Source organism: Salvelinus namaycush, chromosome 5 (assembly GCF_016432855.1).
Source record: "Salvelinus namaycush isolate Seneca chromosome 5, SaNama_1.0, whole genome shotgun sequence".
In the NCBI taxonomy this organism is placed as follows: domain Eukaryota; kingdom Metazoa; phylum Chordata; class Actinopteri; order Salmoniformes; family Salmonidae; genus Salvelinus; species Salvelinus namaycush.
In genome coordinates this window covers 9,645,095-9,670,923 of record NC_052311.1, presented here as the reverse complement: position 1 = coordinate 9,670,923, position 25,829 = coordinate 9,645,095, and the positions used below count along the sequence as shown (strand labels likewise).

The following is a 25,829-nucleotide window of genomic DNA, read 5'->3' as shown; positions in this document are numbered from 1 at the left end:
TGACAAGTGGATAAGACTGAATAACAGTCTGGAGAGACGGGAATGAAGTAAAGGAAGGTGAAACCACCCTCCCTAATCATAGAGAAACACAGAGCCATTGCCAGTATCCCCCTGGGCTGGAACAAAACAAAAACAAAGAGAGAACTGTTTGCTGTCATGGAGATGGTGAACAGGACAGGAAGAAAAAGAATGGGAGAATGGATGTGTGTGTGTGTGTGTGTGTGTGTGCGTGTCGCAACACTGACCTCTGAAACCAGGCAACAGTGACCTCTGTTTATTTAACAATATAAACTAAATCCCTCTCCCCTCAGTGCATATGATATATTGCATGTGCAGTACTGTATAGTATACTGTGCATACATCCATCCAGACAAATAATAACATTTAAATTGTACTATTTACATGTGGTTGATCACAGCTGGAATGTCAGAAGTCATAGTGTTAGTAGCAGTATACATTGTAAATGAGACGAACAAACTGTCCGTGAGTGTCAATCTTCATAAACTGACGTAATGTGTTGATAGTGGAGTGACCAGACCTAAGAGTCATTCTCAGCTGAAGCTCATCAATAGACAGTTACAACAGTATATCATATATGACCGTGAACCTAGCTAAACAAACCTTTTACCTAGATTCACTTACTCTGTTCATCCATCAATGACATGACTATTTCATGATCATCACATCACTGATATGCTCATTAAATATTCTCTAGGGAAGAGATGATGATGAGGTGGGCTTGAGTGTGGAGCTGCACAGTGGGGCCCCCTGCCCTGTCTCTGTTTCTCAGAGACGCTGCTGGGTGTCACAGCCCATGAACTCCAGGCGCAGGGCTATGTCGTTGACCCAGCCTCTGGGGTGGATCCGTATGAAGCGGGCAAATAGAGGAGGATCAAAGAGGTTCAGCATCTCCTCATCTGGCTCACTGTTCCCCAAGAAGATCTGGGAGGAAGGAGGAGGCAGAGTCAAACAGAGCTGGCTCACATAAATCACAGTTTGTAAACTCAAAGTTAAACATGTTACTATTTGCACTCTTTACAACATCAGGTTTTGTAAATCTGCCTGGTAACATTTTGCCTTAAATAATCTTAACTTCTCTGAGGTTTCAAATCACATTTGACCCTGCATGCTAAGGAAGATGTGTGTGTACTGAAACGTAGCCTGTGATAAATCTGAAGATAATGAGTGATGTGTGTGTGATACCTTCTCTCTTTGCGATTCCTCGTCAACCACGTTGGACCAGGAGTGACCTTCATCGCTAATGGTTACGGAGAACTCTGTCACCATCATTTGAGTCAGAATAGACCACGCCCCCTGAGTCACAACCCCTGTGATGCGTTTCATAACCAGGAAGTCCACCTGCAGCCACTCATGGGGGTTATTGACCTGGAGGAGAGAGGGAGGTAGGGGGGTGGGTTATAACAGGTGCAAAACGTTAAGAGATACTGTGCACAGCAGTGAGTCTAGGTCCAGATGCTGGTTTTGGCAGGAACAAGTATTAAAAACAAGATTTAAAACAGTTGAAACAAAGGACGGAAGAAAATAGAGACTGACACAGAAAAAAAAACTAATTTACAACACTTCTACCACAGCATGTGACCATTACAAGCAATTGTATCTCTTGATTGATTCCTAGAGTGTCTTCTAGGGAAAGAACATCAAGCTCAAAAAAGGTCACTCTTGCAATAGATATTGGTCACTGATTCTACATTATTTCTCCACCTATCCTTGACTATTCAGTTTCAGAGAACACTTGGCACAGTTGACCTCTATCTACCAATTACAAGTGTTGCTCACATACCAACCCTTAAAAGTAACACCAGTCTGATAAGTTGGAAAATCACCATTGTCCAGTGTTTTCAGAGGAAGGCAGTAAATGTGATTAGTTAAAGAAGGAGAGAGAGAGAGTTAAAGAAGGAGAGAGAGAGAGCTAAAGAAGGAGAGAGAGAGACAATACATTTTTTTTTCAATGACGGCCTAGTCCAACGCGGGTTAACTGCCTTGTTCAGGGGCAGAATGACAGATTCTTACCTTGTCAGCTCGGGGATCCGACCTTGCAACCTTTCGGTTACTAGTCCAACGCTCTAACCACTAGGCTAACCTGCCGCCCCAACAATGGAGAGGGGCCACGAGAAAGACAGAGTGAGAGACAGAACACCTACCTGGAGGTGACAGCATTCCCTCCCCAATATGCCCCCCTAGACACAACTATGACAAAACACCTACCTGGAGGTGACAGCATTCCCTCCCCAATATGCCCCCCTAGACACAACTATGACAGAACACCTACCTGGAGGTGACAGCATTCCCTCCCCAATATGCCCCCCTAGACATAACTATGACAAAACACCTACCTGGAGGTGACAGCATTCCCTCCCCAATATGCCCCCCTAGACATAACTATGACAAAACACCTACCTGGAGGTGACAGCATTCCCTCCCCAATATGCCCCCCCTAGACACAACTATGACAAAACACCTACCTGGAGGTGACAGCATTCCCTCCCCAATATGCCCCCCTAGACACAACTATGACAAAACACCTACCTGGAGGTGACAGCATTCCCTCCCCAATATGTCCCCCTAGACATAACTATGACAAAACACCTACCTGGAGGTGACAGCATTCCCTCCCCAATATGTCCCCCTAGACACAACTATGACAGAACACCTACCTGGAGGTGACCGCATTCCCTCCCCCATATGCCCCCCTAGACACAACTATGACAAAACACCTACCTGGAGGTGACAGCATTCCCTCCCCAATATGCCCCCCTAGACACAACTATGACAAAACACCTACCTGGAGGTGACCGCATTCCCTCCCCAATATGCCCCCCTAGACACAACTATGACAGAACACCTACCTGGAGGTGACAGCATTCCCTCCCCAATATGCCCCCCTAGACATAACTATGACAGAACACCTACCTGGAGGTGACAGCATTCCCTCCCCAATATGCCCCCCTAGACATAACTATGACAGAACACCTACCTGGAGGTGACAGCATTCCCTCCCCAATATGCCCCCCTAGACACAACTATGACAGAACACCTACCTGGAGGTGACAGCATTCCCTCCCCAATATGCCCCCCTAGACACAACTATGACAAAACACCTACCTGGAGGTGACAGCATTCCCTCCCCAATATGTCCCCCTAGACACAACTATGACAGAACACCTACCTGGAGGCGACAGCATTCCCTCCCCAATATGCCCCCCTAGACACAACTATGACAGAACACCTACCTGGAGGTGACAGCATTCCCTCCCCAATATGCCCCCCTAGACACAACTATGACAGAACACCTACCTGGAGGTGACAGCATTCCCTCCCCAATATGCCCCCCTAGACACAACTATGACAGAACACCTACCTGGAGGTGACAGCATTCCCTCCCCAATATGCCCCCCTAGACATAACTATGACAGAACACCTACCTGGAGGTGACAGCATTCCCTCCCCAATATGCCCCCCTAGACACAACTATGACAAAACACCTACCTGGAGGCGACAGCATTCCCTCCCCAATATGCCCCCCTAGACACAACTATGACAAAACACCTACCTGGAGGTGACAGCATTCCCTCCCCAATATGCCCCCCCTAGACACAACTATGACAAAACACCTACCTGGAGGCGACAGCATTCCCTCCCCAATATGCCCCCCTAGACACAACTATGACAAAACACCTACCTGGAGGCGACAGCATTCCCTCCCCAATATGCCCCCCCTAGACACAACTATGACAAAACACCTACCTGGAGGTGACAGCATTCCCTCCCCAATATGCCCCCCTAGACACAACTATGACAAAACACCTACCTGGAGGTGACAGCATTCCCTCCCCAATATGCCCCCCCTAGACACAACTATGACAAAACACCTACCTGGAGGCGACAGCATTCCCTCCCCAATATGCCCCCCTAGACACAACTATGACAAAACACCTACCTGGAGGCGACAGCATTCCCTCCCCAATATGCCCCCCTAGACACAACTATGACAAAACAACCTACAGAAACTCTTGCAGCTCCGTCGCACGCTGGGTCTGTACATAGTCGATGGTTGGCTTCAAGAGGACTCCTACGGTAGGTACGCCTACAACTCATCCCTTAGTTTATCACAGACCTCAACCCAGAGTCTCTCAAAGCATTCACAGTCATCTCACTGACATCCCTATCAGATCACAGCAAAATCACACTTTACTTGAAGAGAGAAATACTCAACCATGAGGCATCAAAGCCAAAGGAACTGCATAATAGTAAGAAACACTATAGATTGAAGGAATGTAGTGTGGAAACCTACCAAAAAACAGTTGGGCAACAACAAATTCAATCCCTTTCAGACAACTTCCTGGACGTAATGTTTCACTGTAATAGTGAAGGTGTAAACTTGTCAGTAGAAAACCTAAACAGTATATTTGACCTTTCAGCTTCTCTATCAAATCAAAAAGTATCAAGCAGAGACGCTAAGAAAATGAACAACAATCACAAATAGTTTGATTAAGAATGCAAAACCCCGAGAAAGGAATTAAGGAACCTATCCAACCAAAAACACAGAGACCCAGAAAACCTGAGCCTACGCCTTAACTATGGTGAATCACTAAAACAATACAGAAATACCCTAAGAAATCAGCTCAATGTAATTGAAGAATCCCTAGAATCGAACCGAATGTATGGATAAAGCACATCTTTTCGGCTCTATAACAAAGAGCAAACAGAAAAAACATATACAGTGGCAAGAAAAAGTATGTTGAACCCTTTGGAATTACCTGTATTTCTGCATATATTAGTCATACAATTTGATCTCATCTTCATCTAAGTCACAACAATAGACAAACATAGTGTGCTTAAACTAATAACACACAAATTATTGTATTTTTCTTGTCTATATTGAATACATAATTTAAACATTCCCAGTGTAGGTTAGAAAAGTACAGTATGTGAACCCCAAAGCCAATGACTTCTCCAAAAGATAATTGGAGTCAGGAGTCAGCTAACCTGGAGTCCAATCAATGAGACGAGATTGGAGATGTTGGTTAGAGCTGCCTTGCCCTATATGAAACACTCACAAAATTTGAGTTTGCTATTCTCAAGAAGCATTGCCTGATGTGAACCATGCCTCAAACAAAAGAGATCTCAGAAGACCTAAGATTAAGAATTGTTGACTTGCATAAAGCTAGAAAGGGTTACAAAGGTGTCTCTAAAAGCTGTCGCATGCTGTTGCTACTCTCCCTAGGTGTGGCTGTCCTGCAAGATGACTGCAAGAGCACAGCGCAGAATGCTCAATGAGGTTAAGAAGAATCCTAGAGTGTCAGCTAAAGATTTACATAAATCTCTGGAACATGCTAACATCTCTATTACGTAAAACACTAAACAAGAATGGTGTTCATGGGAGGACACCACGGAAGAAGCCACTGCTGTCCAAAAAAAACATTGCTGCACGTCTGAAGTCTGCAAAAGTGCACCTGGATGTTCCACAGCGGTACTGGCAAAATATTCTGTGGACAGAGGAAACTACAGTTGAGTTGTTTGGAAGGAACACACAACATTATGTGTGGAGAAAAAAAAAGGACCAGCACACCAACATCAAAACCTCATCCCAACTGTAAAGTATGGTGGAGGGAGCGTCATGGTTTGGGGCTGCTTTGCTGCCTCAGGGCCTGGACAACTTGCTATCATCGACGGAAAATTAATTCCCAAGTTTATCAAGACCTTTTGCAGGAGAATGTAAGGCTATCTGTCCGCCAATTGAAGCTCAACAGAAGTTGGGTGATGCAACAGGACAACGACCCAAAACACAGAAGTAAATCAACAACAGAATGGCTTCAACAGAAGAAAATACGCCTTCTGGAGTGGCCCAGTCAGAGTCCTGACCTCAACCCAATTGAGATGCCGTGGCATGACCTCAAGATAGCAGAACTGAAACAGTTTTGTAAAGAGGAATGGTCCAAAATTCCTCCTGACCGTTGTGCAGGTCTGATCCGCAACTACAGAAAACGTTTGGTTGTTATTGCTGCCAAAGGAGGGTCAACCAGTTATTAAATCCAAGGGTTCACATACTTTTTCCACCCTGCACTGTGAATGTTTACACGGTGTGTTCAATGAACACATGAACAGGTTTAATTGTTTGTGTGTTATTAGTTTAAGCAGACTGTGTTTGTCTTTTGTTGTGACCTAGATGAAGATCAGATCAAATTTTATGACCAATTTATGCAGAAATCCAGGTATTTCCAAAGGGTTCACATACTTTTTCTTGCCACTGTACATGATCAACTACAAACCCTACAAATCAGCTATTAAAGATGACCAGAACCCACTGGCTTCTCAAAGTACATTGAATGAACTACAGGACAAAATACAAACCCTCCAACCCAAAAAGTCCTGTGGTGTTGATGGTATCCTAAATGAAATGATAAAACATACAGACCACGAATATATTATATTTAAACTCTTTAACATCATCCTCAGCTCTGGCATTTTCCCCAATATTTGGAACCAATGACTGATTACCCCAATCCACAAAAGTGGAGACAAATATGACCCTATTAGTTAGAGAGGAATATGCGTCAAAAGCAATCTCAGAAAAATTGTCTGCTGCAGACTCCAACATTTCCTCAGTCAGTGAAAACAATGTCCTGAGAAAATGTCAAATTGTCTTCTTACCAAAATACCATATGACAGACCACGTATACACCCTGCAAACCCTTATTGACAAGTATTATCATGCTTTGTTGATTTCAAAAAAGCTTTTGACTCAATTTCACATGAGTGTCTGCTATACAAATTGATGGAAAGCGGTGTTCGGGCAAAAACATATGACATTATAAAATCCATGTACACAAACAAAAGTGTGCATTTAAAATTGGCAATAAACACACAGATGTATTTCCAAAGGGCTATGGGGTGAGATAGGGATGCAGCTTGTAAATACAACCAATATTTATCTGTTTATTTATCTTCCCATGCTATTCGTACTACAACTATTTGCACATTGCTAAAACATTGATATGATATGGACTTTCTACTAGTCTTTTGAAGAAAGTAATATAGCTAATATAATTTATATCTGGTATATAACTGATAATATAATACAGTAACAGAGGGAGGGGATGGCAGGAAAGTGTGTGTGGTTTGACTTTGTGTGTGTGTGTGTTGTGAATGTGTGTACCTTGGGGCGCCATGCGTTGGCGCTGCCGTCCTGGCGGAGGCGTGCGAGGGCGGGGCTCCAAGAGAGCCTCCAGGTCTGCAGGAAGGAGGAGGCTCTGAAGCTGCTGTCTGGGACCGACCTCCTCTGGAGACCCAGGGGGAAGGAGCAGCCTGACACACACGCACACGCACACGCACACACACAAAGATCCTAGATTGAAATTGCAGGCATCTTCTCATGTTTTCCTTCTTCCTTCTCTCAGGGATTCTATTCACCAGCACCTGAGATCTGACCGTCCCTTGCACCTCCTCCCTGGCCCCTAACCACGGACTACCTGCTGATATACCTCTCAACATACACCACCACTAAACGTAATCTGAGCTGTTACAAGCTGTTACAAAGGTGTTCCTAACTGCCACAGGGACTCACTGTTGAGGTCACAGCCCAGCAGCTCCATGCGAAGAGCAGGGTTCCTCTGGATGGTGACAGGCTGCAGTCTGATGTAGCGCCCCAGGATTGGGGGAAACAGATGGTTCTCCTTCACCTTTGAGCCATCCAGGTTACCGTTAAATATCTGAAATAAACAGAAGTCAATAGTAAGTACAAGAAGTAGCATTGTAGTATTTGTGTTCATGTTCATGTTAAATTGGTGTGTGCCCCCTTTAAGAGCGCTAACAGGAGGGAGAAACAGAACATACAATTTAACAGTACAGGACAAAATGTAAATAAACAAGCCCAGGGTTCACATATTCCTCACACTGGATTCCCCTCTTATTACTAAGCCATCAGAGTCTAAGCCCCATCTAAGCCTACTTAAGCAATAAGGCACGAGGGGGTGTGGTATATGACCAATATACCACGGCTAAGGGCTGTTCTTACGCATGATGCATCGCGGAGTGCCTGGACACAGCCCTTAGCCGTGGTATATTGGCCATATACCACAAACCCCCGAGGTGCCTTTTTGTAATTATAAACTGGTTACCAATGTAATTAGAGCAGTAAAAATACATGTTTTGACATACACGTGGTATATGGAATGATATACCACGGCTGTCAGCCAATCAGCATTCAGGGCTCGAACCACCCAGTTTATAATAATCTACATGGAATTGTTTTAAGAAGGTCATACCAAGGATCGTTTAGCTATTTGATTTGGAATTTTAAGACCCCTTGAAGTAGCCCATACAAATGCGTAGAATAACAGATTCACTACATTGAACAACAGATAGTCCCCCCAAAAAAATCTAAATGAAGTTTGTTCTGAAGTGTCTGTCCTACATCTGAGAGATGTAAGAAATATGTAAGAAATATCAGGAAACTTTTTTGGGGGGTATTTAATATATTTTTGGCATTAAACAGTCTCCATATATTTACAATCTTTTTTTTAAACTGGTACCTGGGGACCTTCAGATGAGTCTTGTGAGGCCTGTGGGCATCCTAGTGCAGAACAACCAACATGTACATGTTCGTGAGAGTCTCATCTTTCCACAGAGGTGCATCACATATTAGTGTGTAGCACAAACGGTTCGGACGCTACAGACAGAAGTTGGTAGATCGACTGTACCAACTTCAGACGAGTGGAGTTCGTAGAGCAAAACAGAGAATAAAATCGTGTTCGTGAGAGTCTCATCTTTCCATAGAGGGGTCATAATAGGTTGCAGGCCAAACCGTTCGGATGCTACAGATGATTTTGTGAGAAGACCGATTTCCGGGATGTCTCATGGTCTGACAAACACCGCTCTAGCTCTGTCACCTTTCACCGCAGATGTGGAAGTGACGGCATTTATTTATTATAATTTTTTTTTCACCTTTATTTAACCAGGAAGGCCAGTTGAGAACAAGTTCTCATTTACAACTGCGACCTGGCCAAGATAAAGCAAAGCAGTGCGACACAAACAACAACACAGAGTTACACATGGAATAAACAAACATACAGTCAATAACACAATAGAAAAGTCTATATACAGTGTGTGCGAATGAAGTAAGATTAGGGAGGTAAGGCAATGAATAGGCCATAGTGGCAAAATAATTAAAATTTAGCAATTAAACACTGGAGTGATAGATGTGCAGAAGATGAGTGTGCAAGTAGAGATACTGTGGTGCAAAGGAGCAAAAAAAAAAAAAAATAACAATATGGGGATGAGGTAGTTGGGTGGGCTATTTACAGATGGGCTATGTACAGGTGCAATGATCTGTAAGCTGCTCTGACAGATGATGCTTAAAGTTAGTGAGGGAGATATGAGTCTCCAGCTTCAGTGACTTTTGCAGTTCATTCCAGTCATTGGCAGCAGAGAACTGGAAGGAAAGCGGCCAAAGGAGTAATTGGCTTTGGGGGTGACCAGTGAAATATACCTGCTGGAGCGCGTGCTACGGGTGGGTGCTGCGATCCGTTGAAGAGCATGCATTTAGTTTTACTTGCATTTAAGAGCAGTTGGGGGCCATGGAAGGAGTGTTGTATGGCATTGAAGCTCGTCTGGAGGTTAGTTAACACAGTGTCCAAAGAAGGGCCAGAAGTATACAGAATGGTGTCGTCTGCATAGAGGTGGATCAGAGAATCACCAGCAGCAAGAGCGACATCATTGATGTATACAGAGAAAAGAGTCGGCCTGAGAATTTAACCATATGGCACCCCCATAGAGACTGCCAGAGGTCCGGACAACAGGCCCTCCGATTTGACACACTGAACTCTGTCTGAGAAGTAGCTGGTGAACCAGGCGAGGCAGTCCTTTGAGAAACCAAGGCTGTTTAGTCTGCCGATAAGAATGCGATGATTGACAGAGTCGAAAGCCTTAGCCAGGTTGATGAATACGGCTGCACAGTATTGTCTTTTATCGATGGCGGTTATAATGTCGTTTAGGACCTTGAGCGTGGCTGAGGTGCACCCATGACCAGCTCGGAAACCATATTGCATAGCGGAGAAGGTACAGTGGGATTGGAAATGGTCGATGATCTGTTTGTTAACTTGGCTGCCTTAGAAAGGCAGGGTAGGATAGATATAGGTTTGTAACAGTTTGGGTCTAGGGTGTCACCCCCTTTGAAGAGTGGGATGACTGCGGCAGCTTTCCAATCTTTGGGGATCTCAGACGATACAAAAGAGAGGTTCAACAGGCTAGTAATAGGGGTTGCAACAATTGTGGCAGATAATTTTAGAAAGAGAGGGTCCCGATTGTCTTGCCCAGCTGATTTGTAGGGGTCCAGATTTTGCAGCTCTTTCAGAACATCATCTATCTGGATTTGGGTGAAGGAGAAGCGGGGGGGTTTGGGCAAGTTGCTGTGGGGGGTGCAGAACTGTTGACCGGGGTAGGGGTAGCCAGGTGGAAAGCATGGCCAGCCATAGAAAAATGCTTATTGAAATTCTTGATTATGGTAGATTCATCGGTAGTGACAGTGTTTCCTGGCCTCAGTGCAGTAGTCAGCTGGGAGGAGGTGCTCTTATTCTCCATGGACTTTAACTTTTGGAAGTTTGTGCTACAGGATGCAAATTTCTGTTTGAAAAAGTTAGCCTTTGCTTTCCTATCTGGCTGTGTATATTGGTTCCTAACTTCCCTGAAATGTTGCATATCGCGGGGGCTATTCGATGCTAATGCAGTACGCCACAGGATGTTTTCGTGCTGGTCAAGGGCAGTCAGGTCTGGAGTGAACCAAGGGCTATATCTGTTCCTGGTTCTACATTTTTTGAATGGGGCATGCTTATTTAAGATGGTGAGGAAAGCACATTTAAAGAATAACCAGGCATCCTCTACTGACGGAATGGGGTCAATATCTTTCCAGGATACCTGGGCCAGGTTGATTAGAAGGCCTGCTCGCTGAAGTGTTTTAGGGAGCGTTTGACAGTGATGGGGGGTGGTCGTTTGACCGTGGACCCATTACGGACGCAGGCAATGAGGCAGTGATCGCTGAGATCCTGGTTGAAGACAGCAGAGGTGTATTCCGAGACATAGGCGGATGTGATGTATTGAGACGCATCCATTGCAAAAAAAACAGATATCTCTTTTTATGGGAATTTTTGTATTATGCTAATTGAATATTTGCACTGGGGCAGACATCAACCTTAGGGGGCTAAGAACAGCTACACCACAGTAATGCATAGAATTACTCAGAAATATTTTAAGCATTGATGACATTTACAGTAACAAAAGGATACATGCACCTGCTCTCACTACCTGCTCTCACTACCTGCTCTCACTATCTGCTCTCCCTACCTGCTCTCACTGACTGCTGGTTTGTGTGGTACACAATTAAGCTCATGCTTTGTGGGTACAGTACTAGCCAGTAGGTACTGGTACAGATGGTTAAGGTACATGTAAGATACTGACGTAGGATGGCGTGGTACTGTTCCCCCTGTAGTTAGTCCAGGTCTCCTGGTCTAGGCTGTAGGAGAGGGTGAAGTGCACGATGAAGTAGTCCTTCAGGCCCAGAGAGGCTCTGGCACCTTGGGTCTGAATCCCATGGAGCAGAGTGGGTCTCTGGAGGTCCACCTACATAGGAGACACAACAGGAGACCAGAGTTGGGGCTAGGTCCATTTCAATTCAGTCAATTCAGGAAGTGAACTGAGGAAAACATAAATCTACTGAATTTAAATGGAATGGACCCCAACCATGCAAAAGACAGGGGCAGCTAAACCAGATGGCCTTTCAATCTACAAGGATCTTTCATAGAACAACAGGAAGTTTAGTGTTGAACCTGGATCCATGATTTCTGATTCGTGCCCATCCAGGCGTTGACAGAACCAGATAGCTCCAGCCTCGCCAGCCTGGCCTCCCAGTTACCTGGCAACACATATATGCATTCAATCCCACTGGCTAACTCTATGCAGGCCTAACACAGAGTAGAGTATACTGTGTTTTCATAAACAGTATGTCACCGATTCATCATGGTAACATTTCTCCATTCTAGAGGCTTACTTATGCGTATACTGTGTATGAGCCAACTTCCTGACTTCAAATAAATTAATAATAATAATTTATTGGATTTTTATAACGCTTTTCAAGCGTTTAAAGTGCTTTTACATAGCAAGGGGCAACTCACCTCTTCCACCACCAATGTGAAGCAATCTTTTTTCTGTCAAAACGCTTGCCACACATCAGCTATCATGATGGAGAGGTGCGTAGTAACATTCTTGTGTTAACATTCTTGCATTGCTGAAACTTGCTTACCTATGTGGTCTGATGCCGTGATCTGGGAATCGTCTATTCTTCCCGACCTCAACCCCAGAGGCTGCATGCATCCTGCCAGGTAATCTCAGAAAATTACATTCTATTTTTTTTATTGTCCACATTTCACAAAAAATAACCAACAATGTCATTCTAAGACATTCCAAATAACATATTTCACACTTCTGTCTCAGTCTACTGAGTAAAGCTGTTGTGAGGTAACTATGTGTGGTACCTACATGGGTTGTGAGGTGTGGTACCTACATGGGTTGTGAGGTGTGGTACCTACATGGGTTGTATGGTGTGGTACCTACATGGGTTGTGAGGTGTGGTACCTACATGGGTTGTGAGGTGTGGTACCTACATGGGTTGTGAGGTGTGGTACCTACATGGGTTGTGAGGTGTGGTACCTACATGGGGTGTGAGGTGTGGTACCTACATGGGTTGTGAGGTGTGGTACCTACATGGGTTGTGAGGTGTGGTACCTACATGGGTTGTGAGGTGTGGTACCTACATGGGTTGTGAGGTGTGGTACCTACATGGGTTGTATGGTGTGGTACCTACATGGGTTGTGAGGTGTGGTACCTACATGGGTTGTGAGGTGTGGTACCTACATGGGTTGTGAGGTGTGGTACCTACATGGGTTGTGAGGTGTGGTACCTACATGGGTTGGGAGGTGTGGTACCTACATGGGTTGTATGGTGTGGTACCTACATGGGTTGTGAGGTGTGGTACCTACATGGGTTGTGAGGTGTGGTACCTACATGGGTTGTGAGGTGTGGTACCTACATGGGTTGTGAGGTGTGGTACCTACATGGGTTGGGAGGTGTGGTAGGCTACTTACGTGGGTTGTAGACCAGTAGTTTAGCCCTCATGCCGGCCAGCTGGTGCTCTCCAACTGTACACTCCACCATCCAGGTCCCCACCGTGGCCGGCCTCATCTCCACTGTGCCAAACACACCTGGAGAGGGGGACAGAGACCAAGGTGGGACAGGTGACATTCTTGATTGATTCATTATGATTGACTATTATTTTATTGTGTGGGCATGTGTATGTGTGTGTGTGCACAGTATGTGTGTGTGTGTGTGTGTGTGTGTGTGTGTGTGTGTGTGTGTCTGTGTGTGCATTTGCGTGGTTGTGTGTGTGTGTGTGTGTGTGTGTGTGTGTGTGTGTGTGTGGTAACTGTGGTTGTGTATGTGTTTGCGTGTGTGTGTGTGTGGTTTTTAGTGTGTGGATTTACCAGGATAGAGGTTGTACACCCCCATGCGATGCTCCTGCTCCTTGTGAATGCTGAAGGGCAGACCGTGGAAGTGGGCGGCGTGATACTCCCCGTTGCCCCCGACATTCAGCAGGTACCACCTGACTTGCTGGTGCTGGGCAACCATCAGACCAGGAAGTGTCTCTGCCACGTAGCCGTTTATCGCTACGGTAACAAGGAAAGATTTTCCAGAGAAATGAATCTCAAACACAAACAATCGATCAGATATGAGTATGAACCTAAACAAACAGAGAAATTCACTAGAAATCTATTTTAATGTATTTATTATGAAACTAGTATTGATATTAGGAGGGAGTCTGAGTAACTTTACCTGCAAACTTGTTGCTGAGTTGAAACCAGGGGTCATCTCTCCGGGCCTGGCAGGGTGGGATGCAGTACTGACGGATGTTCTCGTCCAGGTACCAGCTCTTGGTCTCGTCGAAGGTGTGGAAGAGGAGGGCGTACTCCTGTAGGTTGGGCTGTAGGTTCAGTTGGGGGTGGAGGGTGCCTGGTTTACAGATTACTAAGGGGCCAATCAGACCGGAGTGGAGGTCCTTCACCTGTTGAGGGGTGAGAACAGAACACAAAGCCACACAGTCAAATACACATGCCAGAACAACAAAGTGCATGCAGGGAAAATCATGTCAAAACATTGATAAGCTGTCTAACAAAAATAAAAGACAGTTATGAGGCCTAACTATGAGCTAGCTTTTTAATATACAGGTAGAGGAAATGTTGACAGTGCCACTTGCCTTATTCTGTGTAGAGTAGTAGGCCCCGGCCTTACAGTCAAACTCTGCAGCGGTGGGCCCCTGCTTCCTGGTGATCCTCCAGGTGTAGACCCTGACCTCCCCAGGCTGGACCGCCTCCCCAGGGACCCCCGCCACCCCAGGCCTGGAGGACCCCCACTGGGTCTGGGTCCATCCATCACCCTGGGTCTTATCATACACTCCATGGAGGTGCAGGGAGTACGGCCTGGACGCCATGTTCTTGAAGGTCACCTGTCGAGGTCAAGATCAAGATCAGCATCAAGACAAAGATAACGGGTCAAGGTTAAGATCAAGTAAATGTTTAACAGCATTATATACAGAATATGATATCTGAGAATATGCCATGAAAATAATATTGCAGTGAATTCAGGGGGTAATGCAACCTGGATTCAAACCATGGTTCCTGAAACTGTCCAACACCTTAGCCATAACACCAAGAACTCCGAAACACCTTGACGAGGTTACTAGTAGTTGAGCTAAGGCCACCAAAATATGAATTGATTTGAAACATCAGTGAATGGGGCACTCACGGTAAGGAGGTCGTTGACCTCAGCTTTAATGATAGGGCCCATGAGTCCCAGATGTTCCTGCAGCTCTCCTCTGGTGACGGGGATCTGGAAGTCTCTCTCACTGTAGGCCCTGAACACCACCTTCTTATATTCCACCAGGAACTTCCTCATTCCCCTACGCCTCTCTCTGGGGAGGGAACAGTTGGGAGTTGATGAGCTGATCAATAGCCTGATAAAAGACAGCTTGCCATTGATCAATAGCCTGATAAAAGACAGCTTGCCATTGATCAATAGCCTGATAAAAGACAGCTTGCCATTGATCAATAGCCTGATAAAAGACAGCTTGCCGTTGATCAATAGCCTGATAAAAGACAGCCTGTCGTTGGAACGTTGGTAAATAAAGTATTGCATCGGAGCTACTAGAGAGCAGCTTTTCCTTGTCTTTTAGATTGAGCTGATCAATCAGAAACAGGATTTCTTTAATGAACAGATAGGGCCAGACACAGACTAGGCCTAGTTCTAGACTAAGAGGCATATTCAATTGAAATTCTCCATTGAAAGTGCTGCTCAAAGACTAAACATAAGTGTCCAAGAAACCAGATACTTACAAAAACCAAACACTACCTTGTTTTTATGAGCTGATGTGGTTTCCTGATCCCATAGTCCCATGTGATCTCCTGCGCAGCGATGTAGTAGCTGCGGTAATGTCCATCTGTGGTCCTCAGGTCCAGGTTGTCCTCTGTCCCCTTGTAGGGTGCCACAGTGTCCTTCTCACTATAGTCATCATACTCCAGAGACACTGCGTTCCTGGGAGCCGTCTCGTTGTCATTGGAGACATTGGAGAAGTCTAGATCCAACAAATCCAGTAGAGGTGTGTCCGGATCTGTGTGAGGGTTGTTGTTGAGGGGATGCACCTCCCCAGCTTTCTGCTCCTCCCTCTGCTGCTGCACCTTCAGCTGATCCGGGAGCGCTTTCAAAGTGTTTTTCAGGGGGTCTAGATCCCTCCATCCATCTAACTCCAAGAGTAGAGGGTCCTTATCTGCGTGATATGTGCTTAGAGGATGTGAATCTCGATCCAACTCCCCCTTTTGTCCCTGCTCCTCCTGCTGATCCAACACCTCCACCTTCTGCTCCTCTCTCTGCTCCTGCTCCAGCGCCTCCCCATATACCCGGCCCTTCCACTCCTTCAGCACCTCCTCCTCACAGTTCTCCGCTAGCTTGTTGCTCTCTCTACCCTCCAAACTGGCCTGGCGTCTCTGTCTTCCATTCCCCCCCTGCTCCCTGCCCAGACCACCCTCCTCTACCTCCTCCCCATCCTCTCCTCCTTCTACCCTGGCCTGGCGTCTTTGTCTCTTCCCCCCCTGCTTCCTGCCCAGACCACCCTCCTCTACCTCCTCCCCATCCTCTCCTCCTTCTACCCTGGCCTGGCGTCTTTGTCTCTTCCCCCCCTTTTCCCCACCCAGGCCCCCTCCCTCCTGGGTCTCTGAAGCCTTCCACTCTCCATCCTTCTCCAGTTGCTTCAGAACGTCTGTGGGGATCCCTCCCTGGGAGAGCAGGTTGCCTTCCTCGTCAGCAGACAACACCGTCACATACCTGACCTCACAGATTGACCTCTGGTCCCCTGCCTTAAATGTGACATTGTTATCAGACCCGTGGTCCCCAGATTCTCCGATGGCGACTTCGTTATCTGTGTAATTTCCTGTTTTCGGTGTTGTCGTGTTCTGGTTTAAGCTGGGTTGCTTCCTGCAGACTCTGACGGCTACGGTCCTGTTCTGTAGCCGGGGGCGGAGGGATCTCGGTTTGAAGAACTGGTCTACGTAATCAGGCAGGACGTCCTCCAGGCCGTACTCTAGGTCCTCGTTGTCCACAAGCAGTTCAATGTTACAAGACAGGACGGAGTAGCGGGCGCTCATGCCACGGCTTTTCAGGCTACTGTCGAAAGCACTGATCTCCCACTCACCTGAGGATTAAATAAACATCAGCTCACAACACTTCAGAAAAAAATCTCTCAGGTCAGGGTTAGGTTTTAGTAGGGCGCACCGTAGTGAAACCTGTGTTCTTAATGGACCTGTAGCACCTCTCTGTTTCAAAAATGTTCTTCCAATTTATGCCTACTGAACACAACTGCAGCAGCATCAAAAACAGCAATGGCTGAGAAACAAACATTGTCATTTGACCTTACCAATTAGCTCGGTCTCCATGGTAACAGTCTCCCCAGACATTGGGAAGAGTGTGAGAACGGACTCATACACGTTGTCCCTCATGAAGGGGTTTCCTGTGAAGTAGACGGACAGGAAGTCGCTCTGTGTCCCCACGTTGGCCAGGTGCCAGAAGGTCACGTCATCCTTACACAGCTGGATCATCTGCCCGTTGAACATGATCCCGTTCACATCTGTAAACAAAAATGAGATCAAGATCCAGATCAAAATCTAAAACATAGGAGGGGTGACAGAGCAGACATGAAGGAGGTGTCACCACCTTCATCAAGAAATACAAGATAACCAGGCAGGAAAACCCCACTTACTGTAGATGACATTGGAGTTGTAGAAGTCAGGGTCTGTAGGGTTGACCATGGAGGGGTCTCTGCTGTACTTCTGAATGTTGTCATTGATGTTCCAACTCTTGTTTTCATCAAACACAGCGAACATCAACTGCTTCACTTTATCTGGGCCCACCTGCAAGTTGGACATCTTAGATTAGGATAACCACAACATCTCACATACTCTCACACTGCTACAAACAGCAAAATCAAAGTTATCAGTGTATGACTTGAGCAAGCTGCAGGAGAGATAATGCATTGATATGTCATATTGGGCCAGTTTCCCGGACACATCTCTATTCTCCATTGAACGTTATTCTTATTCCAAGACTTAATCTGTGTCCGAAAAACCAACCCGTGTGTCATTATGGACATATGAAGTGTCGATTCTCACCAGCCGCCCCCTGGTGTCCATGGAGTCTTTCTTGCAGATGAGGAGTGGTCCTACGAGGCCAGTGGCCAGGTCTCTCTCAGGGTTGATGGTACTCTGGTACAGACGGGTCAGACACTGTGGGTCTCTCTCCAGGGGCCCGTCCTCTGCTGTTAGTTTCCACACGTAGCCATATGTCCCGTTGGGGGGTACAGCCAGTGAGCGAAGGTCCTTTTCACCCTCTACACACACACACATAGACACCACGGGGGCAACAGGAATGACTAAGAGACTAAGAGATTTTATTAGTGTAATAGAATGACTATTAGACTAATAAAATTACTATAAAATCACTTTTTATGAAATTCTCCAGACCTCAACATATAAACACACCACATATGATGACTATATTCCACGAAGGACTTAGTTATGATTCTAAACCTAAATGCATAGCCAGCAATATTATCTTATCATAATGCCACCTTTTTGTTTATCTTACCATTCCCTGTTTTACGCAGTGGAGAAATCGTGGTGAGGCCGTTTGGATATATGTTGAAAGGACGACTTGCTAGGTTCTTGAACACTATCTGAAGAAACAATGAGAGTGATCTTTACTTTCTTTACTATCTATTCAGATACATCTTTTTTGTTTACATGCTTTTTGTTTGTTTGTTTGTTTTGTTGATTGTGGTACACACACCTGGAAGTGTTCGTCCACCTGTCCTCTGAGCAGTGGTCCCAGCAGTCTTTTAACAGGTGATTTCCTCTTGGTGAAGGTCTGGTCAGTGTATTCTACATACACCACCTTCTTATATTCATGACCCAGCTGATGAGGCCCCCTGGGGAAGTATTCCGAAAACAGTTGACTGGAACACAGAGACAATGGAGGGAGGGTAGTATCAGCATCGTTAGTATCATGAACTCTGAGCAATGCTATCTCTCCCTTTCCTGTCCTAGTCTTTTTCTGACCCTCTCCCTTTCTCGGTCCTCCCTCCCATCTGAACTCTTACTATACACAGTCTCTCTGACCCTCTCCTTTTCTCGGTCCTCCCTCCCTCCCTCCCTCCCTCCCTCCCTCCCTCCCTCCCTCCCTCCCTCCCTCCCTCCCTCCCTCTTCCTTTCCATTTCACTCCCATTCTCCCACCTTTGCCACCTATTCATTCACCTATTCCTTCTTTCCTCCCTGCATCGCTCTCCCTCTCTATCTCTCCCCCTCTCTCTTACCCCCCCCTCTCTCCCTGTCGGCCCTTCACCCTCTCTCCTACCTGTCTCCCTCACTGAGGTGGGGTTTCCTGCCTGTCTCCCTCACAGAGGTGGGGTTTTCTACCTGTCTCCCTCATTGAGGTGGGGTTTCCTACCTGTCTCCCTCATCGAGGTGGGGTTTCCTACCTGTCTCCCTCACAGAGGTGGGGTTTCCTACCTGTCTCCCTCACTGAGGTGTGGTTTCGTACCTGTCTCCCTCACTGAGGTGGGGTTTCCTACCTGTCTCCCTCACAGAGGTGGGGTTTTCTACCTGTCTCCCTGGCTGAGGTGGGGTTTCCTACCTGTCTCCCTGGCTGAGGTGGTGTTTCCTACCTGTATCCCTGGCTGAGGTGGGGTTTCGTACCTGTCTCCCTCACTGAGGTGGGGTTTCCTACCTGTCTCCCTCACAGAGGTGGGGTTTTCTACCTGTCTCCCTGGCTGAGGTGGGGTTTCCTACCTGTCTCCCTGGCTGAGGTGGGGTTTCCTACCTGTCTCCCTGGCTGAGGTGGGGTTTCCTACCTGTCTCCCTCACTGAGGTGGGGTTTCGTACCTGTCTCCCTCACTGAGGTGGGGTTTCCTACCTGTCTCCCTCACAGAGGTGGGGTTTCCTACCTGTCTCCCTGGCTGAGGTGGGGTTTCCTACCTGTCTCCCTGGCTGAGGTGGGGTTTCCTACCTGTCTCCCTCACAGAGGTGGGGTTTCCTACCTGTCTCCCTCACAGAGGTGGGGTTTCCTACCTGTCTCCCTCACAGAGGTGTGGTTTCGTACGTGTCTCCCTCACAGAGGTGTGGTTTCGTACCTGTTTCCCTCACAGAGGTGGGGTTTCCTACCTGTCTCCCTCACTGAGGTGGGGTTTCCTACCTGTCTCCCTCACTGAGGTGCGGTTTCTTACCTGTCTCCCTCACAGAGTTGCGGTTTCGTACCTGTTTCCCTCACAGAGGTGGGGTGTCCTACCTGTCTCCCTCACTGAGGTGGGGTTTCTTACCTGTCTCCCTCACAGAGGTGGGGTTTCCTACCTGTCTCCCTCACAGAGGTGGGGTTTTATACCTGTCTCCCTCACTGAGGTGGGGTTTCCTACCTGTCTCCCTCACTGATGTGAGGTTTCCTACCTGTCTCCCTGGCTGAGGTGGGGTTTCCTACCTGTCTCCCTGGCTGAGGTGGGGTTTCCTACCTGTCTCCCTGGCTGATGTGAGGTTTCCTACCTGTATCCCTGGCTGATGTGCGGTTTCCTACCTGTCTCCCTGGCTGAGGTGGGGTTTCCTACCTGTCTCCCTGGCTGAGGTGGGGTTTCCTACCTGTCTCCCTGGCTGAGGTGGGGTTTCCTACCTGTCTCCCTGGCTGAGGTGGGGTGCGTAATCCCAGATGATCTCCTCAGCAGCGATGTAATGGACCCAGATTTTGTTCTTCCCCCCTCGGGAGCGCCCCACAGCCTGACCTTTCCCAGGCTTAAACACAAAGGTCTCAAACATGTCATCTCCATATTCATAGTCCTCCTTATCCTCAGACTGCTGAACCCGACGCACGTCAGGACCGGGCACCGTCACAGGCTCTGGGCAGTCCTCTACCTTAAAGACTGCACTCATACCCGCTGGAACAAAAACATACAGAGACACCTTATAGCAACTCACAAGACACCTTATAGATGCAATATAAACACCTTATACCACATTCTCAACCACATAATAATTCATGCTACTCTGGCTCAAATGTACAAATGTACTCTGTTACCTCACACAGGAGTGTCAAATCAAATTGCGAACTTTGAAATTGATCAAAACTTTATTTCACAACTTTGAGAGAACATACTCTTACCGTGGCGGTGTTCTTGAATCTGACAGCTGATGAGGAACTTCCCCTGAGTGCTGGGCTTCATCTCCGCCGTGGTGAAGGTCATAGGGGTCATCTCCACAGTAACCTTACGGTGGGCCATCACCTGGAATGACAAGGGTAGAGTTAGGCATAGGGGTCATCTCCACAGTAACCTTACGGTGGGCCATCACCTGGAATGACAAGGGTAGAGTTAGGCATAGGGGTCATCTCCACAGTAACCTTACGGTGGGCCATCACCTGGAATGACAAGGGTAGAGTTAGGCATAGGGGTCATCTCTACAGTAACCTTACGGTGGGCCATCACCTGGAATGACAAGGGTAGAGTTAGGCTCACACTGAAATGCTGCTGAACTGGTTACACATTCTCACAAACTACTTATTTTTTTATTTCACCGGGCAAGTCAGTTAAGAACAAATTCTTATTTTACAAAAACGGCCTACAGGGGAACAGTGGGTTAACTGCCTTGTTCAGGGGCAGAAGGACAGATTTTTACCTTGTCAGCTCGGGGATTCAAACTAGCAACCTTTCAGTTACTGGCCCAACACTCTAACCACTAACCTACCTGCCACCCTACCTGCCGACTTATAACAACTGAACTGGCAAAATTATCAAATGAAAATCTTGTTTGATTGTCACATATGACCATTAGTTATGATTTGTTGACAACTTTAAGTAAACCCTGATTTGAACTTGAATTATCTGCTGTACCTGCAGAGTGTGATCCTGGAGCTGTATGGAGTGGATCCCTGTAGACGTTTCCATTCCAATGAGATGCCAGAACACATGATCTCGTCCCTGGCACATCGTCAGACCTACACACATACCAAACATCCAACCCACACAAAAACATCTTTTGGAGTCTTCTACTACAACATACTTGACAACAGGACACTGAACTGTTGACTCTATACAGTAACATGCTAAACTAGCTCCTGACCTGGTAAAGTTGAGTTGACGTATCCATTGATAGTATGATACTGTTTTCTTGCACTGGCCTTCTTAAATCTTTCCCGGAAACTCCCCACCTCTCCGTACCAGCTCTTACTCTCATCGAAAACAGCAAAGAGCAGAATAAACTCTCTGCTTTTCCGAACTCCATTATCTGTAAATGCAGCTGGGAGAACCCAAGGGAAGCAGATAATACAGGTAACACATTAGTCGATTTCTCTGAATATCACAAGGTACATTTGGTGAACTTACGCATTTAGTGAATTGAGGCATTTGGTGAAATTACTCATGTGGTGAAATTACTTGTTTGGCCATTGCTCATTTGTTTAATAATCAGGCGATGTGGCAGTCTGGGTATTAAGCTTCATCATGTGCAGTAAACTATTGACAATCCCTACTTAGTAAGGTGATTATGTGATTCAGACCTTCTATTCACAAAACCTTTCCATTATGTAGGACATGATCACTGTATGACTGAGAGCGGAGCACATTATAAGTCCCAGTCAGCTATGAGTCCAGCAGCCATTTTCATTTCCTCCTTTACCAAGCAAATATGTGTCACAGTGGGTCTGACTGTACTGTAAGGGGAGTGTGATACGTAGAGAGAAAGTTGTGGAGGGTGTGTGGGAGTAACATAGCAGGAATAAAGTTCTGGAGTATCTGACTGTAAGGTGCGTGGGAGTAACATAGCAGGAATAAAGTTCTGGAGTATCTGACTGTAAGGTGAGTGGGAGTAACATAGCAGGAATAAAGTTCTGGAGTATCTGACTGTAAGGTATGTGGGAGTAACATAGCAGGAATAAAGTTCTGGAGTATCTGACTGTAAGGTGAGTGGGAGTAACATAGCAGGAATAAAGTTGTGTCTCTAACTTGATTTGCAGATGAGCAGAGCCCCGATGAGCCCAGAGTTGAAGTCCTGTACAGTGTCCACCTGGGAGGAGTAGGAGTAGGTGAGGCATTCTGGGTCTCCCACGGTCGGACCGTCTTTAGGGTTGATGTCCCAGACGTACTTGTAGTATCCTCCTGGAGCAACCGCATCATCCTCCTTCTCCTGGCTAGACGTGGCGTCATCGTATCCGGCCCCTAGAGAGAAAGAGATATATTGCTAGGAATATACGCATGTACACTAAGAGACTGACATAGCAGATACACACACACACACACACACACACACACACACACACACACACACACACACACACACACACACACACACACACACACACACTTGTTCACGTAATTCAAGACAGTAAATAGTGGGTAAGCCCTTTATTGGATTCAGTCTACTTTATAACACCAGTGCTAGGATGTGACAGTGGCTTACAGTTTACGGTAAGTTAGTAGGTAGACATGCAGATTTAGTGTTAACGGTAAGTTGCTAAGTTAGTAGGTAGACATAAAGACATTACCCTCAGACTGTTTGCAGTAGTACGTTTGTTGGTAAACATAAAGACATTACCCTCACTGTTTCCAGTATTAAGTTCGTAGGTAGACATAAAGACATTACCCCCAGACTGTTTCCAGTAGTAAGTTAGTAGGTAGACATAAATACATTACCCTCAGACTGTTTCCAGTAGTAAGTTAGTAGGTAGACATAAAGACATTACCCTCAGACTGTTTCCAGTAGTAAGTTAGTAGGTAGACATAAACACATTACCCTCAGACTGTTTCCAGTAGTAAGTTAGTAGGTAGACATAAAGACATTACCCTCAGACTGTTTCCAGTAGTAAATTAGTAGGTAGACATAAACACATTACCCTCAGACTGTTTCCAGTAGTAAGTTAGTAGGTAGACATAAAGACATTACCCTCAGACTGTTTCCAGTAGTAAATTAGTAGGTAGACATAAAGACATTACCCTCAGACTGTTTCCAGTAGTAAGTTAGTAGGTAGACATAAAGACATTACCCTCAGACTGTTTCCAGTAGTAAGTTAGTAGGTAGACATAAAGACATTACCCTCAGACTGTTTCCAGTAGTAAGTTAGTAGATAGACATAAACACATTACCCTCAGACTGTTTCCAGTAGTAAGTTAGTAGGTAGACATAAACACATTACCCTCAGACTGTTTCCAGTAGTAAATTAGTAGGTAGAGATAAAGACATTACCCTCAGACTGTTTCCAGTAGTAAGTTAGTAGGTAGACATAAAGACATTACCCTCAGACTGTTTCCAGTAGTAAATTAGTAGGTAGACATAAACACATTACCCTCAGACTGTTTCCAGTAGTAAGTTAGTAGGTAGACATAAACACATTACTCTCAGACTGTTTCCAGTAGTAAATTAGTAGGTAGACATAAACACATTACCCTCAGACTGTTTCCAGTAGTAAATTAGTAGGTAGACATAAACACACTACCCTCAGACTGTTTCCAGTAGTAAGTTAGTAGGTAGACATAAAGACATTACCCTCAGACTGTTTCCAGTAGTAAATTAGTAGGTAGACATAAAGACATTACCCTCAGACTGTTTCCAGTAGTAAGTTAGTAGGTAGACATAAAGACATTACCCTCAGACTGTTTCCAGTAGTAAGTTAGTAGGTAGACATAAAGACATTACCCTCAGACTGTTTCCAGTAGTAAGTTAGTAGGTAGACATAAACACATTACCCTCAGACTGTTTCCAGTAGTAAGTTAGTAGGTAGACATAAACACATTACCCTCAGACTGTTTCCAGTAGTAAATTAGTAGGTAGAGATAAAGACATTACCCTCAGACTGTTTCCAGTAGTAAGTTAGTAGGTAGACATAAAGACATTACCCTCAGACTGTTTCCAGTAGTAAATTAGTAGGTAGACATAAACACATTACCCTCAGACTGTTTCCAGTAGTAAGTTAGTAGGTAGACATAAACACATTACTCTCAGACTGTTTCCAGTAGTAAATTAGTAGGTAGACATAAACACATTACCCTCAGACTGTTTCCAGTAGTAAATTAGTAGGTAGACATAAACACACTACCCTCAGACTGTTTCCAGTAGTAAGTTAGTAGGTACACATAAAGATATTACCCTCAGACTGTTTCCAGTAGTAAGTTAGTAGGTAGACATAAAGACATTACCCTCAGACTGTTTCCAGTAGTAAATTAGTAGGTAGACATAAAGACATTACCCTCAGACTGTTTCCAGTAGTAAATTAGTAGGTAGACATAAACACATTACCCTCAGACTGTTTCCAGTAGTAAGTTTGTTGGTAAACATAAAGACATTACCCTCAGACTGTTTCCAGTAGCTGACCCCCACAGGGCTGATACTGTAGGGCTGGGACGCCAGGTTCTTAAAGTGCACCACCACCCTGTCACTGACCTGGGCATGGATCACCGGACCCTGGATACCTGCAACACAAAACACTCTGTTTAGCTCTCTCTCTGTGTGAGCGTGTGTGTGGTAGCGTATAATTCCAAAGATGTACTTAAAGTAATTAATAATGAATGAATGAAGTTAGTACACATACCTGCCCATGTTGGTGTAGGCTTGGGGACTGAATATGTGGAATCAGTGTATTCTCTATAAACAGCTTTTATGTATTTCTGAGGGGGATCCTTGGTCCTCCTCCTACAAATTCATAATCAACATGGATATTTAAAAAAAGGCTTAAAAATCAATGATTAAAACATGAAAACAAATAAAATGGGCTACATAGTGATATACATTTGAAAATTTTAGTTGAATAGAAAAGCCTACAACAAAATTGACGCAAAAAAATGTTTAAAAAAATAATTGGGATAGATATTAGGTAATGACTTGAGAGAACTTCACCTTTGTTCTGATGCGGGGTCAGCGCTGCCCCAGTAGAGATAGTCCCAACCGATCTCAACCGCGGCGATATAGAACTCTCTCGTGGCAGGTACGGCCAGGGTCTCCTCCACCCCGCTGAGGACGCAGAGGAGTGATATCAACAGCGTTCTCATCGCAAGGCACGCGCACCTGTCTGACTGAACGTCAATTCACTGGTGGTCGAGAAGTCAGATACCCTGACCGGACCGTAGCAGGCAACTTACTACCGTTATTTTCCGATAGGGGGGATATTTAAAGGGAAAGTTCCAAACCAGAGAGAT

General features: G+C 45.7%; 1 protein-coding gene across 1 annotated transcript; it reads right to left on the bottom strand.

Moving 5' to 3' along the window:
* Positions 1 to 259: 259 nt before the first annotated feature.
* LOC120046923 (coagulation factor VIII-like) lies at positions 260 to 25,829 on the bottom strand. Its single transcript, XM_038992471.1, has 26 exons — positions 25,531 to 25,829; positions 25,226 to 25,326; positions 24,984 to 25,106; positions 22,647 to 22,859; positions 21,766 to 21,942; positions 21,537 to 21,640; positions 20,810 to 20,930; positions 20,324 to 20,585; positions 18,457 to 18,622; positions 18,256 to 18,343; positions 17,781 to 17,998; positions 17,372 to 17,522; positions 17,030 to 17,239; positions 15,472 to 16,807; positions 14,869 to 15,034; positions 14,321 to 14,569; positions 13,900 to 14,128; positions 13,551 to 13,733; positions 13,155 to 13,271; positions 12,314 to 12,385; positions 11,841 to 11,926; positions 11,473 to 11,634; positions 7,586 to 7,730; positions 7,178 to 7,326; positions 1,204 to 1,386; positions 260 to 942 (listed from the first exon to the last, which is right to left on the bottom strand). Exons 1-26 carry the CDS (start codon positions 25,680 to 25,682, stop codon positions 787 to 789), a joined length of 5,319 nt encoding a protein of 1,772 aa, XP_038848399.1. The 5' UTR covers positions 25,683 to 25,829; the 3' UTR covers positions 260 to 786.

Coding starts and splice junctions, on each gene's coding strand:
- LOC120046923 (XM_038992471.1), bottom strand. CDS start 25,682: ATGAGAACGCTGTTGATATCACTCCTCTGCGTCCTCAGCGGGGTGGAG. Junction 11,927..12,313: donor CACGGCATCAGACCACATAG/GTAAGCAAGTTT, acceptor ATGTGTTGCCAG/GTAACTGGGAGGCCAGGCTG. Junction 11,635..11,840: donor ATCAGAAATCATGGATCCAG/GTTCAACACTAA, acceptor TCTCCTATGTAG/GTGGACCTCCAGAGACCCAC.